This window comes from Bombina bombina, chromosome 4 (genome assembly GCF_027579735.1).
Source record: "Bombina bombina isolate aBomBom1 chromosome 4, aBomBom1.pri, whole genome shotgun sequence".
Taxonomy (NCBI): Eukaryota; Metazoa; Chordata; class Amphibia; order Anura; family Bombinatoridae; genus Bombina; species Bombina bombina.
In genome coordinates, this window is record NC_069502.1 from 731,378,739 (window position 1) to 731,398,074 (window position 19,336).

Here is a 19,336-nt window from a genome sequence, read left to right on the forward strand (position 1 = left end):
AGGCAAAAGAGCTGATTACTTTGGGGCATGCCTCGCAAAAAGCCCTTTTAAAGGCTGGTAAAAGAGCTGGTTACTTTTTAATTTAGAATAGGGTAGGGACCTTTATTATTTTGGGGGACTTTTTTTATTTTATTAGGGGGCTTAGAGTAGGCGTAATTAGCCTAATATTCTTGTAATTTTTTGTAATTTAGTGTTTGTTTTTTTTGTAATTTATTTTATTTAATTGTATGTAATTGTAGGTAATTTATTTAATTAATTTATTGATAGTGTAGTGTTAGGTTTAATTGTAACTTAGGTTAGGATTTATTTTACAGGTAATTTTGTAATTATTTTAACTAGGTAGCTATTAAATAGTAAATAACTATTTAATAGCTATTGTACCTAGTTAAAATAAATACAAAGTTGCCTGTAAAATAAATATAAATCCTAAAATAGCTACAATATAATTATTCATTATATTGTATCTATATTAGGGTTTATTTTACAGGTAAGTATTTAGTTTTAAATAGGAATACTTTAGTTAATAAGATTTAACTTATTTTGTTAGATTAAAATTATATTTAATTTAGGGGGGTGTTAGGGTTAGGGTTAGACTTAGATTTAGGGGTTAATACATGTATTATAGTAGCGGCGAGGTCCAGTCGGCAGATTAGGAGTTAATACTTGAAGTTAGGTGGCGGCGATGTTAGGGAGGGCAGATTAGGGGTTAATACTATTTATTATAGTGTTTGCGAGGCGGAAGTGCGGCGGTTTAGGGGTTAATACATTTATTATAGTGGCGGCGAGGTCCGGTCGGCAAATTAGGGGTTAATATGTGTGGGTAATGTAGTGGCGACTTTGGGGGGCAGATTATGGGTTAATAAATATAATATAGGGGTCGGCGGTGTTAGGGGCAGCAGATTAGGGGTTCATAGGGATAATGTAGGTTGCGGCGGTGTACGGAGCAGCAGATTAGGGGTTAAAAATATTTATTATAGTGGCGGCGATGTGAGGGGACCTCGGTTTAGGGGTACATAGGTAGTTTATGGGTGTTAGTGTACTTTAGAGCACTGTAGTTAAGAGCTTTATATACCGGCGTTAGCCCATAAAGCTCTTAACTACAGCCTTTCCATGGGCGGTAGGAGTCTTGTCGGTAGAGGTGTAACGCTCACTTCAGCCAAGACTCTAAATACCGGCGTTAGGAAGATAGGATACACAATTGGCATAAGGGGATCTGCGGTATGGAAAAGTCGCGGCTTGAAATTGAGAGTTAGACCCTTTCCTGCCTGACTCTAAATACCAGCGGGGCGGCCAAAAGCAGCGTTAGGACCCCTTAACGCTGCTTTTCACGGCTAACGCAGAACTCTAAATCTAGGCGCAAGAGAATTAAGATTTTTTTTTTTTTTTTTATAAATATTTTATTGAGGTTGAGAACAGACTTACGACATACATGCTATGTTACAAGAGGTATACCAATACAGAAAAGAACAAAAAGCAAAATCATATCTGATATACATTTAGGGATATAGCCATAGCCATTATATCACAGAAAAAATTTAACCACACAGGATAAACACCTCACATTTTCAGATTTAGTTTTGCTTTAAAACATTCTACAGATATGCATGACTACTTTTATAACAGAGAGAGGTAAGGAGTCCCCTGACATCTTGAAACATTCTATAAATATCTACAACTTGTAATACAGCATAAATGAATCCAAGAAAAACTACATCAATACTTGTAAAACTTAGGGGAAACATTCTGTAGCCATGCATAACCAGCTTTGCAATAGAAAATAAAAATGACATATATAACTTATGTTACAGCATAAATGAAATAAAGGGAAGTCAATTTATGGTTGCGGTACAAGTAAGATAGACTGCTTAAGTAGCCCCTCCAAACAGGAAGGTACATTATATGGAAATGGAGGGGGGGGGGGGAGGTAGTCATTTAGGCATGGTAGATAATGTAGACTAAAAGTTATGGCAGTGAAATAATAGGTGATAATAAGATAGAGCTCCTCCTATAAGCCAGCTAAAGTGGTCTATAGTATGAGTGTGTACCTTATGATAGGATGGAGGAAACCAATTATAATAAAAGTTTACAGTGAGAACTTGACGGGACAAACCGGGCTTAAGTTTATGAGAATATATGAAAAGGGGAACTGATTAAATGGCAGCACATTGGATATGGAGTGGGTTAGCATAGGAGACATATGTATTTGCCGTAAAATACAATGGTTGTGACAGCCTAGTACAGTGATTAAACTAGTAGGACATATATGTTAGGTGGTAAATTATTAATGTATATCAACGTAGAATAGATAGTATGAGTAGCTCCATTAGAAAAAATAGGCACAGCTATTACTATTCCAAAAAACATAATCAACATTGTGATATTGTTATTCTCCCTAATATAGGTAATCTAGGAGATTATATGGCAGTTTTGCAAGAAAGATACCTCTAGGTATGACTATATCGGTACATATATGAAGTATTTGCTAGGCAACCCCGGCTGCAGGCAGCCCAGCAAGAAAAAAATAAAGACTTACTATACAGTAGCTTCAAACTATATAGATTGCTTAACTAGAGCCATTCCCTCTATTATGGAGAACACAGTGCAAATAATAATCCTCTGAATTTAACATATGTTCTAAACAGCCAAAATGGAACAGATGCAAAACCAAGGAACCATATTAAAAATGTGCTGCTATAATTGTTAGTGGAGTTTTGAAACTAGGTGTAACAAATATCACTGCTGTATAAACTTAGATATGACCATTGAATCACAAAATAATGTAATGTGGACATAACCAGCCATATTTTGCCCTAAAAAAATATGAGCTTAACTAGTGAAGGCAGATCTCTGAAAATTAGGTGCTAACTCAGCAGAGCATCGTTAGACACGATAAGCGAACTAGCAAGTCAAAAAATATAAAACAGTAAACGACTAAAACACTTTAAACCAACATTAGCATTCACCTAACATATAACATATTTTAAGTATAGCAAAACAATGCTCCAGAACAACCAATAAGTCCGGTCAAAACAGAATTAACTTGAGGAACAACAGTTCAGACCCCTTAGCCAATACCCTTAGGGATCCCTGGCTCCGTGTCCATCAATGGCAGTCTCTGAATAAATATCTTCACCACAGTTTGGACATTGTGAGATGTGGTATACAAAGATGAGACCACAGATATAAAAAAGTTTCCAGGCTTACCATCATATCGCAAGCTATGGGATATAGGCAATTTCAGTGTTACACTTTCTGTAGTTACCACTATATAATCGAAAAAGCTATCCTCCTCATCAGAGTTTACCGCAAATAAATGAGCAGGTCTGGATGCCACTCTGGTAGTCTCCGCAATGGCCCTCTTCATCTGCGCTTGCTGTAATATTTCAGCACTAGTACTATGCCGGCACAGTGTCACATGGTTAGATTGTTTAGGTGTTAAGTAGCAGCCCAGGTAACTCTCTCGGCATAAGCGTGTAAGTCTCCTGTGAATTCCGGGTCTCCATATTCTCTGTACGTCTCTCCAAGATCTTCATGTCCATCCCCGAGTAGCCAGACATCTCAGGATCAGCAGTGTGTAATTGTAGTGTGGCGCCATCTTGGACCGCGTGTCGCAAGTTCAACTGAGTGAGCCACCTGGAGATCGCTGCCAGCATGTTAGAAAAGTGACTTTCCAATATCTCAGACATCTTATCTTCTAGCGGTTTTGTAGGCATTTTCCTGCAGTATGAGCTATAAAATGATCCAGCCTGTTAATGCCAAGGTCCGGTAGCAATTGTGGCCTACAGGCTCCTGTTTGCTGTATAACATAGTCAAAGTGTAGAGACTTAAACCATGTTTCCAGAGTGATCAAGCTGGTTCCTTTAAAGTCTTAACGCATCTCTATACCTTTCCCAGTCAAGTTTTCCTCTGTAATAAGCGCAGAAACTAGATGAAATTACTTTAGATTGTATTAAGATGCAGAGCTCCATAGAGATGCGACCTCTCAGCTCGACGGCTTGCTCCGCCCCCCCAGAATTAAGAAAATTTGATAATAGGAATAAATTAGAAAGTTGCTTAAAATTGCATGCTCTATCTGAATCACAAAAGAAACAATTTGGGTTCAGTGTCTCTTTAAGCAGCAATATTCTAATAATTTACTGTAAAACATCTGTTTTCCTTGAGGCCATTGCACTAGTGCAGAACATGCCTGTGCAAGATATATCTGCACATTTCTGTAAACCTTTTCTGCATATGGGAAAAAATGGAAGGGACAGTAATGACAAGATTTTTTCTGCAGTCTTTCACTTAATTAACATAGTGGATGAGTTTAAAATGTTTAATGCAGTAAGATTTGTTTGATGCAATTGTTTTTCAATAGCCTAGCTCCACTCACCTCTTGCCTTATTTAAAGGAGCCAACCCTGACACAGCTAGCCCTGGTCATTATATTATCAAAAGTCTCCATTGTTTAGCAGTTTCTTATCTGATATTCTCTGCTGAAGACAATTAAGGACAGATATGTGGCAGGACTAGGCTGACCATATTGCCGCTTTAAAAAGGGACACATATGAAAAATACATATGTCAGGGCTGTTTTCAGGGCTGTTTAAAGAAATGGTTTTGCATAAGAACCCTCACATATGTATTTTTCATGTGTTCCTTCTTAAAGCGGCAATATGGTCAGCCTAGGCAGGACCAAGTTTGTGGTGTTTGCCATGTGTCCATCCAGTTGTCAGAATTGGAAAACTTTTCATTTTCAGGCTTAAATTGTAGGAAAAGGAGGTAAAAAAAACTGTAAAAGTATTTTGCTGAGTTCTTTTACTACACATAATTAAACATTTTATATTAAAATCTCAAAGTGTTTATTATCCCTTTAAATATCTAGTGGTTGATTGAGATCTTACATTTGGGCACATCTGTGCTAAAGTTAAAACACTCTCCAAAGGTTTTCTCTCACTGTGTTATTGAAAAATCATTAGAAATGCTTGTAAATTAATAAAATGATATTTATTAATCAAGTCATTACAACTCTGATATTACTGATTTATGCTGATTTAGCTGAGGATCTTAAATGGACATTAAACACTGATTACATCTTAAAAGCATAGTACTGAGGTAATTTCCCACCTCCCTTAAAGGGACACGAAACCCAAATTTTTTCCTTTCATGATTTAGAAAGAACATGCAGTTTTAATTTTTCAATTTACTTCTATTATCTCATTTGCTTCATTCTCTTGATATCCTTTGCTGAAAAGCATATCTAGATTGGCTCAATAGCTGCTGATTGGTGGTTGCACATAGATACCTCATGTGATTGGATCACCATTGTGCATTGCTATTTCTTCAACTAAAGATATCTAAAGAATGAAGCAAATTAGATAATAGAAGTAAATTGGAATATTGTTTAAAATTATATTCTCTATCGGAATCATGAAAGATTCATTTTGGGTTTAGTGTTCCTTTAAGTTATAGGTGCCGCTATGTTTATATCTTGCTTTTTCTGCGTTTCAGTTTGTACATGGGCAGCAACTCTCCTTCAGATACTTGCAAAAAAAAACTAAATTCCAAAATGGGGGCACTCATAATTAGAGGGAGTGGCATGAAATTATTTTAAGGTCTGGAGTTTAACATTTCTAACTGAAGCAGATTAACTATTCTGTTTGTCAGTCTAAAAGGTTCTAAAATCTCTTTATTACTTAATGAAGATAATTTTGTTAAATTAAAAAAATGTTCTACTGATTTATCTTTCTTACAGTATTACGATTTGTTCTTAAGAATTAGTCATCTCTTTTTTTCTTTTCTAAGAAGGATGTATTGAGTATTATATTAATGATATTACTATAAAAAACCTTTGCAAATACAACTGACATATGATGATCAAGTTGTGCATATTCCTGAGCCTACATCAGTATGCTCTCAAGGAAATAACCTACATTTTAACAAGAGGTGGCTAATGGTGATCTAAGCAATTGGTCTGACCTGTGGTTTGGATGCCACATCAGTAAATAATAAATAATTAAGTTAATATTCTGTATGTGGTTCACCTCTCATTTGCACAAATAAAATCTATCTTAAAGGGATAGAAAAGTCAAAATTAAACTTGCATGATTCAGATAGAGCTTGTAATTTTAGAACACTTTTAAATTCACTTTTATTTTCAACAAGTGTACTTTAAAGGGCCATTATAATAAAAAAAAGTTACATGCTCAAACCCATTAGAGCATATCATTTTAGGACTATCAACCCTGCAGTAATATGTGTTTAACCCATGCAATGTGGTCAAACACACTCTATAAATACCACTATGGACTGTTGGTGCACTGCTGGTCCCAGGTGGAAAACGCTGCTGATCCATTCAGTAGTGCTAGCTGCACATCTGAGCCGTGAGGCTAGCACCGCTGATTGGATAAGTAGCAAGTTCCGCTTGGGACCTGCAGTGCACCGTGAGTCCTGAGAGGTATTTCTACTGTGTGTTTAACCCCATTGCAGGGGTTAAACACACAGTGCTGCATGGTCAATAGTCTTAAAATTACATGCTCTAAGGGAGCAGGGGGACACACTTTAAAAATTAAATTTTGTAGCCACTATAAATCACATTAAGCTGCTTTCTGCATATAGCCTCTTACAACCACTTCTATTCTCATATGCATGTGCTTTTCTATTAGTGTTATAAGTATTTTGAGTGTTTTGAGAAAAGCTTGTGACCTTCTAGCTGGCAAGAAAAAAACTGTGAGATCTGTAGTTCGAAAATCTTTACAGAATTACGCTGTGATTAGAGAGACAAATTCATATAAGCCCACCATGGAACACCCATGCACAGCCCATTTTTCGCAAAAGCAACAATTCTGCTTCATATTTTGTACTTATAAGTACAAATGTCAATGCTTTTATTGCACATCCAGTGTACTTAAATTACAATTTACACTGTGCATAGTTAATACGATTTTCTTCCTGTGTAATTTGCATACAAATTTTAAATTTTTATACAATACAATTTTTCCCTGCATATATTTATATGTTAATGGTTCAATTATTCATTTGTATGATTTTTAAATTACAAATTTAATTTCACATGAGTAGTAGATTTCTTTCTGACAAATCTCAAAGTTAGTTCTATGTCCCTACCCCTGCATCATGTGACAGCCATCAGCCAATCACAAAATGTTATTATTTATAGTCTTTGAATTCTTGCACATGCTCAGTAGGAGCTGGTGCCTCAGAAAGTCTGTAAATTAAAAACTTTTGCACATTTAGGTAATGCAAATTAATTGAAGAGTTGATTAAAATTTTATGCTCTATCTGAATCTTTAAAGTTTCATTTTAACTCTAGTGTCCCTTTAATTCCTGGGCCATGAGAGAATTTTGGCCATCAAAAAAGGTTTGAAATTTAGAACATAAAATGTATATTTACCTCCTCCCTAAAAACATAATTTAGGACCTAAGTTTTGTCTTAAACTTGCTTATCATAGTAAAAAAACATCTGAATTCATTTGGATACCTGACTGTAAAACACTGGTTATGCCAATATAAGGGAACATTAAACTAAAACAAAGATATCTTGGATATGAAACAGTGTTGGTCAAACAAGTAAAATATGTTTAAAACATATTTTTGGATCAGAAAGGTTAATTTTTAAGCTGTTTAAACTGATTTTGAAACCAACAGGAAGTGTTTGTTTATGCTCAACTCATTCCTAGGAAAAGATTACTCAATAGCTGATAACTATTTTTTTTTTTAAACAAACAAAAATACATTTAAATGTGCTGTTTAAATACAACATCTCCATTTAACCTTTCTAAGTATGGTGGCAAATGTATTTATATTGTGCATTTCTGCGTCTGAATTCTCTACAAGAATAATGTTTTCTTCTTCTGTGGTTAATACATATTCTTTTCATTATATTGCCTTATGAGTACATTTTAAAGTTACATGCAGATTGCTGGGTGCATAGCCTTGTCAATGCAAGTTTTTTATAATTAAATGAAAAATAAATAAATATGTAACCTACACTTATTGTACCTGTATGTGTATGTAATGTACCCTATATGGGCACTAATTTATAGCGTGGCAGTAAACGGGCAAATTCGCCCGTTTATGGGCACACAATAAATGACCAATCATTACAAGTGGCTGGTTAATGCTACCGCAAGCTTGCAGTAGCAATTAGTGTTCCGAAAATTAACCAGAGTTGAGATATATGGTTAATTGTAAAAAAAATTCCCCCAATTGCCTCCAACTTTAAGTACGTTGTTTTTTTATTCAAAAAATGTAGCAATTAAAATAAATAAATAAAGAACTGCACAAAGCAGTTTTAAGGGCTTAAAGGGGCAGTATACACCAATTTTCATATAACTGCATGTAATAGACACTACTATAAAGAAAAATATAGACAGATACTGATCTTAAAATCCAGTATAAAATCTTTTAAAAAATGATTTAGAAGCTCCCAGTTTAGCACTGTTGATGAGGTTAACTGAAACACCCAGTGAAAGGAGCTGGGAGCAGAAACTCCCCCCCTTCCCTGCATATAAAAAGACAGATTAAACAAACAGGAGCCAGCAGTAGTCTATAAACGCATGTATACATCTGACAATGTGGGGCTTGGTTAGGAGTCTGAAAATCAGCACAATGTTATTAAAAATAAGGAAAACTATACATAGTAGCAAAAACACTCCCAGATGTGCTATATAAAGCGATGATCTACAAAACATTTGTGCAAAGACAAATCTAGTGTACAATGTCCCTTTAAGGGAGGGGATATGGGGTGTTAGAAAAGAAACGGCACTGAAAAGTGATTTTACATAGTGGTTTATGGGACCTGTGTGTTCCCTGTAAATAAATATGTATATGCTTATATACATATATATGTATCTGTTAATAGGTGTATATACTCATATAAACACATAAATAAATAAAAAATATATGTATATATTCATATAAATATATATTTACACTTTGCTGCTCATCATTGCACGATTTACCCCTTTCGCTGCACTAGGTTCTTAGCTGTGTCTGACGGCGCGAGAACGAGACTCCCATTGGAGCCTATGTAAGCGTGCTCTTGTGCGTGCAAAGCTTCCCTGCAGTGTGAATGCTGGTATTACTGAGTGGAGCGTAAATATTCCGCTTGCGTAAGCGATATTTTGCGCTCCACTCGTAATCTGGCCATAAATGTTTTGAACTTTGTATAGTGTTGTATAATCTGTTAGTGCTTTATAAGTAACTAATAATACTACTGCTAATAATAATCATAATAAAAAGGACCTTGGGTAACTTTAAAATATACAGTAATAACTCAATTAAAATACTGGAACAGCACATACTTTAGACCTAAAATTGTGTAGCCAGAACAAAATATTATATAACATGGAGCACAGGGAACTAAAGTGAAACATATATAGCAGGCAGATCTACATAAAATTATTTTCTTTAACCCCTTAAGGACCGGGCATTTCAGACTAAATCTTCCCCAAAAGACCAGAGCATTTTTATCATTTTTGCCATCACTACATTTAAACAGAAATAGAGACTTTTTTTAAATTTACCTATCAAAACTATATATTTTTTAGTAAACAAGTATTGATCTAGGCCCATTTTGGTATATTTCATGCCACCATTTCACCGCCAAATGCGATCAAATAAAAAAAAATAACTTTTGGGGTCTCCCGAATTCCCATGTCACACAGTGGAGGAAATGGGATCTTGCTCACGTTTCTGACCTGTACCAGCAGAATATGCTGCAGCTGGCTGACCTCCTACCAGAGGGGCATGACCTCTGGCCTCCTTGGTTTCAATTTGAATGGCTTAGACTACATAAATTTCTCTCTAGCTGGGGTTTCCCAATCTCGAAGCTGAGACAGCGTTCTATCTGGGAGGAGAGGCGGCAGTCGGTTTTAACTCAGATTTGACCCCTCTCCATACACTATAGCCTAATCATGAAGGATGTAGTTGCTGGAGATGTCTGGCAGCTCAAAGCCTGGGCTCAAGATCTAAAATGTACAATTTCTGACGAGACCTGGGCACACGCCTTCTCACTCACCAAGAATACACTCCACTGCGCTAACTCAATAGAGCTACACGTTAAAATTTCACTGAGATGGCATTTCACTCCCCTAAGGCTAGCACAGATGTCCTCGACCCATTCCCCGCTGTGCTGGAGAAACTGCGGGCAAGTTGGAAACGACTTACACACCTGGTGGTCCTGCCCGGGGATAAATAAACTATGGGATGAGGTGTTCCAGCTATGTAGATCTGTCGGTATTCTTCTTCCCAGAGACCCTAAAGTTGCTCTCCTTCATATCTTCGCTATGAAGATGCCGAGGCCTCTGAAACAACTAGCCATTTTCATATTTGCAGCAACCAAGATCTCGATTGCTAGATTCTGGAGACAGCAAGACCCCCCCCCCATGTCAGCTATTACGAAAACATTGGAGACATTTGCCTCCATGGAACAGGGTTTCTTCCAACAACTGAACAAACTAGACTCCTACTGGAAGATATGGGACACTTGGCTCCACAGATAAAAGCTCTCCTCACGTACACAACTAAATAGACTGGCTAGAAGCACCCACTGCATCTTCCCTTCTCCTATCATTCTCCACTCGTCTCCTCCTTCTTCCCCTTTCCTCGTTTACTTCCCTCTCCACCTGCCTGACCGTAATTAGGTAATTGAAGCTCCTGCAGAGGGACACAGTTCGTCCCAATTAGGTTCCTCCCAGTCATTTCTTGATCCTAACTTGTTTCATGATCCCTATTGTCTTAGAGGTTCGCTACATATCAGGTTAAGTAATTTTTTGCAAAGACTATAGATTAATCTTCCAGACCAGGATGCACAGCGCAGAATCATTTTAATTATACTAAAGCTATTTTAATACAGCTCAGATGTAAAATGAGGTAACCAAGGCTTATGCCATTTGTTAATGTTTTACTGTTTATGTTTTCCAAGAATTATTTGATGATCACTGTTCATTTTGCCTTTTTTATTCATACTATGCACATGTCACTAAGATGTCTTCCGTCCCCCTCCTGTAACCAAATGGGACGAATGCATCTTCTCGATGCTTGTATGTTTAACATTGATACCTCAACAAAAAACTTAAAATAAATAAATAAATAAATAACTTTTTCACAAACTTTAGGTTTCTCACTGAAATTATTTACAAACAGCTTGTGCAATTATGGCACAAATGGTTATTAATGCATTTCTAGGATCCCCTTTGTTCAGAAATAGCAGACATATATGGCTTTGGCATTGCTTTTTGGTAATTAGAAGGCTGCTAATTGCAGCTGCGCACCACACTTGTATTATGCTCAGCAGTGAAGGGGTTAATTAGGTAGCTCTCTTCCCTCCCCCACCCCCCAATGGTCACCCCATCTTAAGTACTGGCAGAAAGTCTGCCAGTATTAAAATTAAAGGTTTTTTTTTTAATATAATTTTTTTAAAATATATTTTCTGCAGTGTGGGATCCCCCTTACCCCCCCAACCTCCCTGATACCCCAAACAGCTCTCTAACCCTCCCCCTCTACCTATTAGCTGCCATCTTAAGTACTGGCAGCAGTACCCAGTTTTCCCAAATTTGCCAATTTTAGTTTAGAATATTTAAAAAACAAAACAAAACAATTTTTTTCTGTAGTGTAGCTGCTCCCCATCTCATTTACCCCCCTCCCCTTCCCAGATCAATTTCCTACCCTCATATCCTTTCCCTCAGTATGATCCCCCTCTCCCTCCTCCCCCTCCCTGCTGCTCAAGGTGTTTTTTTTCCCATAGCAGTCCCGCCCACCAATGTGGGGCGTGCAGAAATAGCACAATCTCGTTAGTTTTAGCGAGATTGCGGCAGAGAGAGGCCCAGGGGTTAAGATATTTGTAGGTAGGAAACAGTAAAATCTGTAGATTAAAGGGACAGTAAACAGCTTGTAATTATAAAACACTTCCGTTGTGTTGCTGCAGAATAACATATCAGTCAATTTGTGATTAATCCCTTCACACCATTAGGATGTTCCATGCTGTCCTAACAATGCTGGGCTTTAATGCCGTTAGGACAGCATGGAAGGTGCTACCTTATATAGAGTACTGCAGCTAAGCTTCCTCCTTTAAGTTAATGGCAAATCAGTCTGGGGTGCATGCCTAGTAGTGTAGGCAGTCCTCCATGATCCGATCCTTGCTTTGAAATCAAGCGATCGCATAAACTATCATGTGATTTCATTTTACCAGCAAGTGTTTACATCGGAACTTTGTTCCGATCTAAGCATTTGCCTCCTGGCATCAGGGGGTTAAGATCCTTTTTACTGCAAATGTTTATTAATAGCCAAACCCCACCCACCATTTGCCTTATTTGGAGGAGCCAATCTGGGCTTCAGTCCACAGACAACAAGGTTAGGCACGGTAATAATGCTAGTATAAAGTACATTGTTTTGCTCTTGTTTACTGATAAAGCCAATAAGGGACAGATATGTAGAAGAGTTAGCCTTGAACAGTCAGCAGGTGCATTTCAACTTCTGATAATTAGAAATTGCTCAATTTTCATTGCTAAATTACACGAAAAAGGAGCAAAATAAATAATGAATATATATATATGTTTCATTAGACATAAATAAACATTTTATATTAAAAAATCTCAAGGTGTTTACTTTCCCATTAATTCAGTTTGTTATGAATCAACATAAAATATCTAAAAAGGCTTCTCTCAGCCATAAACTTTCTAAAGTATTATAACTGTCAGATAGCATAAGCTGATAGTGATAGTAGTGATAATCATATACTGTATATTATATGTTGATAGTTACTGTATGTAAATGTATGTTTTGTATTTAGTTTTTGAACGGTCATCGGGAAACCTGCTGCTACTCCCCCAGTTATTTTAGTTCATAATTACCTTAAATTACCTTATATATTTCTCGCAGCCAGAGGCGAGGGTTGTATGGAGTGGTCACAAGACAACCAGTTATTACTGATTTAAAATAAAATTAATAAATAAAACAAATGTAGATTATGGGTGTGGAAGGTACCAATAAATTACCCCCAAAAATGTGGTGCCCTCCCAAATCCTGCTGCCCTTGGTATTGGCCTGTTTGGTTAAAGGGACATACTACCCATTAAATCACTTGAAAGTGGTGCAGAATAACTGCAAAAATCTGACAAGAAAATATCACCTGAACATCTATATGTAAAAAAGGAAGATATTTTACTTCAGCTTACAAAAGTAAATACTGTATGAACAGTTATCTATCAGCTACTGTCAGCTGCATGTTGGAAAAAAAACCCAGCCATAAGTACTGATGTCCCACTTTGCTCTACAGTAAAACAATCGTGCAGTATACTTTCAATATTTATTTTCCCCCCTCTTAATAGGACATTATACACTAGATTTTTCTTTGCATAAATGTTTTGTAGATGATCCATTTATATAGCTCATACAGGTCTTTTTTTTTTTTTAAAGTATAGTTTTGCTTATGTTTAAATATCATTGTGCTGATTTTCATACTCCTAACCAAGTCCCAAAGTTTTATAAGAATACTGATGTATACCTACTCCAGCTTGCTCCTGTTTGTGTAAAGAGTCTTTCCATATGCAAAGGAACGGGGAGGGGGGAGGGTCTGCTTTTTTGCTATAAAACCACTTTCAGTGGGTGTTCCAGCTAACATTTTCAACAGAGCTAAACTGGGAGCTTCTGAGTAAGTTTTAAACGGTTTTATAATAGATTTCTTGATCAATATCTGTGCATATTATTCTTTATAGCAGTGCCTATTACATGCAGTTAAATGAAAATTGGTGTACACTGTCCCTTTAAAGTAGTTTAGCTTTTCTAATTCTCAGAACTGAAAAAGGTAATACTGCTTTATATCTTTCCCTAATTTCCCGTTTGTGCATATAAAAATAATGTGCACGTTTTGAAAATAAAAGTATATTGGAAAGCTTTTTTTTTTTTAAATTGCATTGAATCATGAAGCTTTAATTTTGACTTCAGAGAACTGCAGAACAATGCCCTTTATACTAAGGGCTAGATTTATCAAAGCTGTGGCGGGGCAAAATTACCCGCAGGTAATCACCATTGCACACAAGCGCAATTTTGCGTTCGCGTGCAATCCCGCCCCCTGCCCGTGCACAGCCAATCACACGCGGGCAGGAGCTGTCAATCTCCTCGATCGGACTCGACCACAGAGATTGAATTTCGCCACCTTAGAGGTGGCGAAGAGGTTAGGGAAGCGGCAGTCTGGTGACCGCTGCTTGTTAAAATACGGCGAGCAAGTTCTTGTGAGAACTTGCAGCCGTAGGTCTTTGATAAATCGAGCCCTAAGAATAAGACAGTGGCTAGTCTTGTCTGTTTCAGACTCAAGCTCTGATTGGCTCCTCCAAATAAGGCAATTAGTTTGTTGAGTTTTGATATTGAAACAAAATTGCAGCAAATAAGATGTTTATTTGTTTAAAAAAAAAAAACAACAACAATATTTAGACTTGGCTAATATGTTATAGTATAGCAAGATAACAAATATCTTGTATCTACAGTGTTTACTGTCACTTTTTTTAACATTATAATAGGATAGCAGTCAAGGAAAAAGTCTCCATTTAGGACAGAAATGGTAACTAGTCTGTTCCATGTTAACAACTGGCAAAATTCTTTTGTATTACTTCACTCCAGTTTCTAGGAATGCAGCTAAGCAAGTCCTATACTGTGTGCAGTGAAACCATTCTTCAAAAATGAAAAACCTCCTTAAGGAATGCAGTAGGTGGAAATAATGCTTTCTGTAATGCAGCACTTTCTAAACATGTTCAATCATGTTTGCGTGTGTTGGTGGTAATCTAGTTCAAAGTTACACTTAAAGTGACATTAAACCCATATATTTTCTTTCATGATACAGAAAGAGAATACAATTTTAAACAACATTCCAATTCACTTCTATTATCTAATATGCTTCATTGTTTAGATATCCTTTGTTGAAGAAATAGCAATGCACATGGGTGAGCCAATCACACGAGGCATCTATGTGCAGCCACCAATCAGCAGCTACTGAGCCTATATAGCTACGCTTTTTAGCTAATGATATCAAGAGAATGAAGCAAATTAGATAATAGAAGTAAATATGGAAAGTTGTTTAAAATTGCATGCTCTTTCTAAATCAAGAAAGAAAAAATTTGGGTTACATGTCCCTTTAATTGGAAGTCAAAATTAAGCTTTCATGATTCATATTGAGTGTAAAGTTTTAAAGCACTTTTCAATTTACATCTATTATCAAATGTACTTATTTATTTTAGTAACAGTTGTTGAACTTTGCTTCCTTCCATGAGTGCATACTGAAGTAAGGAATGTGTATATGTATTGAACACTATATGGCAGCAATATTTGCAATAATATTTTCAACAAGGTTGTTCCCATTTTCAAATGTTGGATCTTACACCACTTAAATTAGCTTAGCAGCTGATTGGCACAGAAATTGCAGTCACAGGTGTAGTAGGTGCCTGTTTAAATGAGGGGTCACATGCTCAGATGGCTATCTGCTGATCACCATGGCAACAGTGATCTCCTGTCAAAATCATATTTGTATGGGACAACATCAGCAGGGTGGGTATCCTTTATAGTGATTCCTACAATACACAGACATAATTAAGACCCTATATTTGAAAGCAGCAGCCTCAACTGTCAATTGAGTGGTCCTGGTTTCGTTCTGCCACCAAGCGAGTGTCATAACTTGAAAACTACCTCACAACATTGATTTCATTTTTGGTATTTTTGTAAATTTTAATTGGTCTTTATTGTCCCTTCACTAATATATCATACAACCCGTCATTTGAAATAGTGAAATCCCATCATTCAAATAAGGAGTTTCATATCTGTGTAACTGTTAAATGATTGTCATAGTAATACTTATCACCTGGCAGCAACAGCTATCCTCGTTTGGTTGTGTTGATGATGTGAGGTCTCATAGATCCATGTTTTTTTCTGAACTGGAAATTACAGGAATCATAAAAAAATATGAGAACTGGGTGAGTGTAATAATATATGATATTTTGTAAAATAGTATGGGCCTGATGATATAAACCTCTCTACTCAAGTGAGATGATCTAAAATGATCACCCAGCACTGCAAGATCCCTAATGAAATTCTTAAAAGGCAGATTTTGCTATACTTCTCCAAGTGGCATTCCCTGCATTTGTGTATGTGAAGGAGAGACAAGCCCAGTGCAATATAGCACTGCATGACATTAGAGTACTAGTGCATTTCTATGTTATATCACTTTACACCTCAGATTGAGTTTTATTACATTTAAACTTTGCACTTTCTATTTTGTATTTTATTTTGTATACAGCAGTGTATTTAGGATTATGATTTTATAAATTCTGATTATGCTTTCATAGTTTCTGTGTATCTTTGTATATTTATGTGTATCTTTTACATATTACATTAAACTTTGTATTTCTTCTATTCAAAATAAAACTTAAAAACTGACATCTTCAGTTTCCCAGAGAGCTTTCTATGGGCCAGAATAGCAAAGATTCTCTAGCCTTGACCGAAATTATAGTGCAGACTTCACAGGGGCTGAACTCACTGAATTCTTTAAGAAAAAAGAGAAAACCTAAAAAGTGATGAGAGATGCATTTCATATGAAGTAGAGAAGCTCCCCGGGATACAGAGTTTCACAGAGTAGAGAGAAGGTAACTGCAGAACACCCGGGGCTGATATAAAAGCTCAGTATGCATCAATTCCAAATATAACTGAAAAAGTTTTCACTACAATTTAACCTGTTTTTGCCTATAGTTTAGTACATATTACTTTTCTGTCAGTTAAATAATTGTATTGGGAAATTTGAGCAAACTTCACCTGCACACAGCTGGCAAGAAAAATCAGTGAGAACAGCCTGTTTAAAATGCTTACAAAATTTCACAAGACTTGTCAAAGAGCTTCAGACATACCTTGTAAACTCCCCTGTTCAGCCTGGGGAACTCCCCTGTCCCTCTTCTTGAAGCTGTGTTTTATTTTACAATTGAGAAAATATCACGTGCAATGTAAGTTTTAAAAGATACACAGAAATATACAAGTATGATCCTTATTTGTTAAAGTAACACAGAAATGTTCAAACATAATCAGAATTTTGAAAATCACAGCTGGCTCTAATCTAAAGGTATTATTAAGACATAAAGGGCCAGATTACAAGTTGAGCGCAAAATATAATATATATATATATATATATATATATATATATATATATATATATATATATATATATATATATAAAACCGAGTAATACTAGGGCACAGCTGATTATTTATCACGTGCCCAGAAATGTGCGAATTTGCCAGTTTGCGGGGGTCCAATAAATTCATGCTCCCCTTGTAATCTAGCACAAAATAGAAAGAGCAAAGTTTGAATCTAATAATACTGAACGGACCCAATCTGACATGTAGAGTAATATAAAATACAAAGCACAAAGTGTAAGTGTAACAAAACTCTCATATCATGCAGTGCTATATTACACTGAGCTTCAGATTCAGAAATGAGAGCGATCTTGCAGTGCTGTAGAGTTCTGCCCTTTTTCTTTGAGCATTCAGTGAGTTCAGCCCCTGTGAAGTCTGCACTGCAATTTCTCTTCAAGCTGGAGACTCTTTGATCGCCAGGCCCTATATGGATGATTTTTAATGGAAATAATCTTTTTTGCTATTGTGGTGTAGACAGGGATAGGAGCATTGAACTTGAATACAGTGCCATAATTGGTTTTGCCAACCCTCAGAGAGATCAATATTTAGTGTAATTTTAAAACTTATGTAATATTTCTATAATATGTTTTAGACCTACTCATTTTCTGTATAACTTTCAAGATAGTTCAAATGGTTTGTGTTTTTCTAAGGTAAACTTAAATGTAGGACCATAAAATGTTTTTTTTTTTTTTTGTTTTTTTTTAATATTTAGGAAATTACTACTGCTATTTACTATGTATGCCACAGAGTTTTTTGTTTTTTTTCTTCATTTCATAGGGTGACACTTTCCTATGGTATTCTACAAACTAAAGCTATTTTCTAAAAAAGCTTGATTTGATTAAAAAAACAAAGTATGATTTCTATGGATGCTTCACACAAAAAGCTCAACAATTTGTAGGTGATTGCTATAAAAATGACAATTATCAACTGAATGTATTGCTATTAACAAATCTATCCATAAATCTAGTTTAGTGCATTGCAGTAAGAAATGAATCCCTTAATGTAGATGTAATTATCATTGATTTCTAAAGGTGATACCCCTTTTTTATATTGTTCATATTAACTAATCAAACTTTTTTTTTTTTAGCTGTAGGTGATGTATTAGATAATTATGTAAAAACTGAAGGTGCTTGGATTCTTGGGACCGAAAGGCAATATTACACCATAAATAATGATGTGTTATGCGCAGAAAAATGTGAAAATGAAAGTAAATTTACGTGCAGGTAAGTTGTCAAATCACTGAAATTGTTTGTTGTAAACTTGTCTGTTGAGAGATAATGAACACAAAAAAACTTATTCTATTTGCTCACACAACAGGTTTGCATTTTTTATTTAAATGTTTTGGGCAGGTTACTAAGTGCTTAGGTAAGTGAATATCCATTCACTAAATTATTTGTCTGATTGTGAAAATTAATATTATTATTTTGCCTATGCATTTTTTTTTATATTTATGCTAGTGGTAAAGCCTGTGTACACAGGCCAAAATGTTTAATGAAATAAATATACCTATTCATCTATCCCTATATTCATCTATCCCTATCCCTCAGTCCCTCTACTTCTGTCCCTATCCCTCTATCCCTGTCCCTATTCCTCTATCCCTATCCCTCAGTCCCTCTACTTCTGTCCCTATCCCTCTATCCCTGTCCCTATTCCTCTATCCCTATCCCTCAGTCCCTATCCATCTGCCCCTATGCCTCTGTCCCTAACCCTCTGTCCCTGTCTCTTTATCCCTATCCCTTTGTCCCTGTTCCTCTGCCCCTATCCCTCTGTCCATATCCCTCTATCCCTATCCCTATCCCTCTGTCCCTATCCATCTGTCCCTCTCACTCTGTCCCTATCCCTCTTTCCCTGTCCCTATCCCTCTGTCCCTATCCATCTGTCCCTCTCACTCTGTCCCTATCCCTCTTTCCCTATCCCTCTGTCCCTATCCATCTGTCCCTCTCACTTTGTCCCTATCCCTCTGTCCCTCTCACTCTGTCCCTATCCCTCTGTCCCTGTAACTCTGTCTCTCTCCCTCTCCCTATCTTTCAGTCCCTATCCCTCTGTCCCTGATTCCCCCCTCAAACAGCTCTCTAACCCCTCCTTACTATTTTCACCATCTTTGGTACTGGCAGCTGTCTGCCAGTACCTATAACCTCCCTTTTTATTTTTTTCTGTAGTGTAGTGGTCAC

At 36.4% G+C, this 19,336-nt stretch overlaps 1 protein-coding gene across 1 annotated transcript in view; it reads left to right on the forward strand.

Moving 5' to 3' along the window:
- PLG (plasminogen) overlaps window positions 1–19,336 on the forward strand; it is a 136,667-nt gene that overhangs the window by 3,106 nt on the left and 114,225 nt on the right. Inside the window, exon 2 of the mRNA XM_053710940.1 lies at window positions 18,253–18,388. Within this exon, the coding sequence (XP_053566915.1) occupies window positions 18,253–18,388 (136 nt within the window). The remainder of the gene's footprint in view (window positions 1–18,252; window positions 18,389–19,336) is intronic.